Consider the following 5,905-nt stretch of genomic DNA (forward strand, 5'->3'; position numbering starts at 1 on the left):
CCGACTCGACCTTTTCTGCGGACCTGCGGAGAAATATTTTTCTGGGCCCGCCGTGTTCCCCGCCCGCCCACTCGGCCTCGCTCCCCGGCACACGGTTCTCGGCCTATGGGGGCCGAGCTGCTCTCACCAAACAAGGTGGCCCCCACGATCAGCCTGCTGCCAAGTGGGGGGGGGGGGGGAGCGTAATCAGAGCAGGGCCAGGCCGCCCGCACAGGCAGGCATCATCAAAAGCTGCCGCCCTCATCGAGGGCCAGCCATGCCAGCCGCCTACTGTCCCCCTCTCCTCTCTGCCTTTGCTTGTGCTCCTTCTTCTCCTCCCTCCTCGCACGCACCGGACATCGAAAAGCCCTCCTTCCTCTTCTCCCAGGCCCCCCTCTCCCTCCCCTTGGCTCCTGCGCGCAGCGTACGGTGCCCGGGTCCTGCCCCTGGCGAAATGACACAGGATAATCGCTCCCTGCCGCCCGGTCGCCATGCCCTCCCTCCCAACAGCGCGGCTCCCTTGAATGATCTCTCCCTCAATTTTGTGCGTCCCTTTTCCCCCCGCCCCTGCCCGCCGGGCGTTCACCATTTGGCTCCCGTGCTAACCCCCTGGCCTTGGACTTCCTGTTCTCTTCTTTCCTCCCCGGTCCTCCTCTCCCGCCCGCTCCTCATGTCCCACCCCCCCCCCCCCGACCACCTAGACTCAGAACTACATTCCACACCATCTGCAAGGGGGCCAACAGGAATTCCCCGCCGAACGCTCCCTTGCCCCTGGCAGTGCGTCTCTCGCCCCGCCCGCCCGCCCCTCCCTTCCCTTCCCTCTGCGCTTCTGTCGCTCCGACTCACATCCCAGATCAGACTTTCCCTCCCAGGGTGGCCTGCCGTATAACCAGTTCTCCGATGCCGGGCCCCAGCACCTGAACCCCGGGGTATGGACCCCCCATCCGCCGAAGGCCTCTCTGGCTCAGGAGTCCGGGCATCACCAGCACCACAGCCGTTTCTTGCAGACGACCACCCGCCCGCGCGATGCCCATGATGCCCATGCTCAGCACCTGTCCAAGGAGGCTGTCTACCAGGGTTCCTTTCAGCAACATCCGCAGCAGCAGCAACATCAGCAGCAGCAGCAGCAGCAGCAGCAGCAGTACCAGCAGTCCCATCAATATCAGCTGGAGCAGCTGTACCAGCAGTCGCAGGCTGGCGGATTGCCGGGCCACCAGCACGGTCTGTCCCTGCCGCCGGCCATGCAATCGCGCCAGCAGCTCATCGACGCATCGCAGGCCCACCTCTTGGACGCCCTGCAGAGGCAAGTGCGCCAGCCAGGTACAGTCTCGAGTCTCCTTTGTGGGTCTTCTTTTCTCCCCCGGTGTCGGCCTGGGAGCTGACCTTAGCATGCACCATCTCCCGGTCCCTTGCCAGTGGATGAGTCCCAGTTTGTGGATTCTCACCTGCGTTTGGAGCAGTACCCTGCTCCTGGAAGCGATGCCGCCGCACACCATGGGGCGTACTTTGAGGGGCAGTTTGCCGGCCGGCCTGGCACTTCGCTTGGCCTTCCTCCTCAGCAGCAGCTGCCAACCTCCTCGCCCCCAGGCTACGCGTCTGGTGCTTCGTCACAGCAGTCTCCAGCCTCTGGGCCGAGGGCTCACTCCTCCAGCCCGGCAAGCCTCCTCCCCCAGGATTCGATGACTCCGACCGGCATTCACACCGGCTTGAATCAACAGCAGCAGCAGCAGCAGCAGCAGCAGCAGCAGCAGTACCATCAGTCACACTCGTACATGCCACTCACCGGGCTCCAAGCTGTTTCGACGTTGGCCAGCCAACAAAAGACCGATGGTGCCATCGATTTGACGGCATTCCCCCCGGGCTTGACGCAACAGCTCTACCATCAAACCCAGCAGCTCTCGCAGTATCAGCACCAGCAGCCTACGTCTGTTGCCACGCGTGGTGGGGAGATCTATGTGCAGGAGCACGAACAGTATACCCTGCCCGGGAATGGGTCCTCTGCCCCAACCGGGGCCATGCACCTTGGTGAGCGGTCCCATCAGCAGCTACATCAACTGGCCTCCGATGAGCACTTCCACCACCAGCAGCAGCAGCAGCAGCAGCAGCAACACCATGCCCACCAGCAACAGCAGCAGCAGCAGCAGCAGCAGCAGTATCAGACGCAATATTCCCAGCCACCACCGCAGCAGCAGCAGCAGCAGCAGCAGCAGCAGCAACAACCGCCGCAGTCGCAGTATCGTCAGCAGCAGTATCAGTCGCAGACAGCCGATCATCCCTCCTCCCATGAGCAGGCAGGGCGACAGCGCCCGCCCAATCGGACAACGGCCCCGCAGCATGAGCCCCGACTTGCAACTCCCTCCGCTCCCTCGGATCCGGCCTTGGCCCGACTAGCTGATGATCCGGGCGCAGGCTACGGCATGCCATCACGCCATCATGCCTCTCAGGGTGATCGCCGGCCATCGGGCCCGGCGTCGGTGTCGGCGCACGGGGCCCAGAAGGCCTCCCTCCGCGCAGGTCTCGGAACGGCTCGGACTGATGTGGCACTGGCCGCAGCAGCGGCCGCTGCCATTTCCTCTGCGTTGTCCAGCACGCCGGCAAACTCGGCCCCGACACCTGGCGATACCGGCCCCATGCATGCAGGTCGGTCGAACTTTGTCTTCAATGGCTCCTTCAGCCCGATGGCCTTGCTGGGTCCGGAAGCTGGTCGCGCATACCTCCGGCGAAGCCAGGCTAACCGAGCGGGCGCCAAGCAAAGGCCCCCCCTTTCGCCTGCGACCACCACCGGCAATACACCCGTGGCCGCCGGCACCGGTGTCGCCGCCGGCGCCCCGGCTGAGGGGGACGCTGCCGAGGGGCCCGGTCCGGCTGAGGGCCCGGAGGAGCGCCTGCCATCTTTGGGGTCTGCCGATTCGCTCACTGGACCCGGCAGCCCTTTGTCTCCGGCCTGTCGGAAGCGCATGCTGGATTCGGTGTATGCCTATCTTCGGCACCCGGCGCGGACCGAGCGCTCGGTGATTATCATGTCGGCGCGTGTGGCACAAAAGTCCTATGGCTCGGAGAAGCGCTTCCTCTGCCCGCCGCCGTTGGTTTTGCTCCGTGGCTCGGCATGGGCGAGCACCTCGGCGAGTGGGGGGGCCACTGGGGCTGAGGTGGCCAGTGCGGCCAGCCTGCCGGCCGGCACCTCCTCCGACTTGACTCCGGTGAGTGGCCTGGTGGCTGGGCCCCTGCGCAGTGGACAGTTCGTGGACACCCAGCAGTCCAGCTTGCCGTTGATTTCGATTGCCTTCGACGAGCAGCAGACCGCCGGCGAGTCGGGCGTCGCCTCATCGCCGCCATCCGCCAATGGTGGCGCCGGCTCGGGCGACTGGCCAGACGCCGGTGCCAGCACTCTAGCTCTGTCGAGCCCGTCGGCCCTCGGGACCACTTCCTCCTTCCTGCATATCCACCGGCAAATAGCGGACACCTGTGGGCGGTCGGCCTTCCGATCGCTCTTTGTCAGTGACACCGATCGGCGAAAGCATGTCTGCCTGCACACCCGGGTGTGCACTTCAACTGGACGCGAGCTCGGTGTCTTCCGGAGCCGGCCACTCAAGGTCATCTCCAAGCCCTCGAAGAAGCGTCAGGGCGACCGGAATGTTGAGCGTATGTCGGGTCTCCCTCTCCTTCTGTCTGTGTCTTTCCCTCTGTTTGCACCTGGCTGGCTCCTCTTCGACTGGCTGGGTTGCATTGTTGGGTCTCTCCTTTCTTTTTTCTTTTTTTGCATCGTCCTCTGACACCCCCCCTTGCCTGGCATGGTATTTCCCCCCCCCCCCCCCCCCCCCACCCGACCTCGCTGCAGTCTGCATCACTTCCGGCATGAATGTGGCCCTCTTCAATCGCCTGCGATCGCAAACCGTCAGTACCAAGTACCTGGCCACCGATCAGCGCCGGTTCGTCGGACACACCCATCTGTGGGAAGAGTTTACGATTGTTGCCGTCGGGCCCAATGGTCGAGAGAGGCCCATTTCGCGTGCGTCCTTTCGAGCTGGGGACTTTCGCCATTTCACGCTGGAGTCTGCTGCATGCACATATGTCCGAGGGTTTCTCCCCTTTCGTTTCTCCTCACATTCCGTGGCCCGCCCGAAATGGAACCTTCCATTGTCTCTGTGCTCCTGCCTGTCATCCTGCCCTTCTCCACGATGGTACCTCGATGCATGTGCATTCAGGCAATGCCCCGACCGATGAGCAATTCCTGCAGTATGGAATGGATGTGGTCCTGCGCTCGGTCCAAGACCCGTCAATCGTGTCTCCGGTGCTGGTTATCCGCAAGGTCGAGCGCTCGCAGGCCATCATCACCCCCCCACAAACCACCTTCACCGATGACGCCGGATCCAATTCCCCGGATGTCCCGGTGTCACAGCTTCACAAGGTGGCCTTCCAGCTGCGCGATCAGCCGGGAGCCTACCTGGCCCTTGTGGAGGATGAGATTGCCATCTCGCATGCGACCAATCGGTGTGTCCTTCCGCCAACCATCCCGTCGGCGTCGGCGGCCGCGGCGGCCGCCGTCGGTGGCAAGGGGGCCGGCGAAAAGACCACCGGCGGCCGTGGCCGCGGCCGTGGAGTCAAGGCTGCCGCTGCTGCTGCTGCTGCTCCGATCATTGTCTCCCCGGACATCGACGTCCTGGTCTCACCCAGTGCCCAACTGGAGGGCGAGACCATTGCCGACTCAGCCGCCTGGACCATCGTTGGCACTGGTGCGTGTGGTGCTATGGCCACAGCGGCGGAGGGGGCGGGGGGCGGGGGGGGGGGTAGGGTAGGGCCACTCTCTCGTTTCTTTTCCGCCGCTTTGCCTTTGCCGACACCATCCCACTCATGGCATCACCTTAACCCCTCCTGTTCCTCTTTCCCCCTGCCCGGCTGCTCGTGTGTGTGTGTGTGTGTGCTGCCGCATCCAGAGCGCATCCAGTACAACTTCCACTTCCACCATTCACCGCCGATGAATGTCCCTGCCACCAATGCGGCGTCCATCATTCCCGTGTTGGACTCCATCCGGCTGCAGAATCTTCACTTCTTGGAGCTCCATGGTGATTACTTCACCGAGGATCTGCATGTCTTCTTCGGCCCGGTCCCTGCGGTTCTGTCGCGCTACCGGTGTGCCAATCTGCTGGTGTGCATTCCGCCCTCCTTTGAAGATGCGCTGGCGGCTTGTCGCCGAGCACAGGAGGTCGGCGTCACGGATTGGTCCTCCTCCTCGGCTCCCTCTTGCAATGATCCCTTCCGGTCGGCATCGCTGTTGATGGCTCCGGCCAAGCCGCCGCTCTTTGATCTGGCCAATCGCCATCATTTTGAGCCCTCCGGTGCCAAGGGACCCGGCGGGCTGACCTTGCCGATTCTCCTCCTGCGGAACTCGGACCAGGCCATCTTCAACACCGGGGTCATGATGAACCTCGAGGTGGGCTTGATGCAGATCTTCCCGGCCACCGGGCATCCGGCGGGCTCGGCAGCGACCGGGGCCCTGGCCGACATTTCGGCCGATGGCAGCGTTGGCGCCGGCCCGGCCAGCTGCATGCCGGGCATTGGTGATGCCGGCCCGGAGCTCAATATTCCAGTGGTCCTGCCGCCCCAGACAGGCTGACAAAATGCCCAGTCGGGGGTGTCGGAAAATGTAAACTCTTCTCTGCTTTCCGAGAGTGCCGGCGTTGCTCTCTTTTTTTTTTCCTCTCCTTCTTTCTCCCCCCCCCCGCCTACCACACTGGACTGGGGGAGGGTTTGCCAAACTCGCTGAGAGGGCCGACAGAGGGGGCCCCTCCTCCCTCCCCCTCCCGCAGGTGAGGGAGGGGGAAGATCCGCGCCGAGATAGGTGCCAACGCATATGATGTCCTCATGGGGCAGATCGTGCCCGCGCTGTCTTCGGATCTGCGGGGGGGGGGAGAGGAAGCGAAGATGT

At 63.9% G+C, this 5,905-nt stretch overlaps 1 protein-coding gene across 1 annotated transcript; it reads left to right on the forward strand.

Moving 5' to 3' along the window:
• The first annotated feature begins 260 nt into the window (after nt 1-260).
• H696_01720 (hypothetical protein) lies at nt 261-5,638 on the forward strand. Its single transcript, XM_009495628.1, has 7 exons — nt 261-523; nt 681-756; nt 838-1,299; nt 1,396-3,621; nt 3,818-3,988; nt 4,185-4,712; nt 4,914-5,638. Exons 1-7 carry the CDS (start codon nt 434-436, stop codon nt 5,591-5,593), a joined length of 4,233 nt encoding a protein of 1,410 aa, XP_009493903.1. The 5' UTR covers nt 261-433; the 3' UTR covers nt 5,594-5,638.
• Nucleotides 5,639-5,905: the final 267 nt, after the last annotated feature.

The sequence above is a fragment of the Fonticula alba genome (genome assembly GCF_000388065.1).
Source record: "Fonticula alba strain ATCC 38817 unplaced genomic scaffold supercont2.2, whole genome shotgun sequence".
In the NCBI taxonomy this organism is placed as follows: Eukaryota; order Rotosphaerida; family Fonticulaceae; genus Fonticula; species Fonticula alba.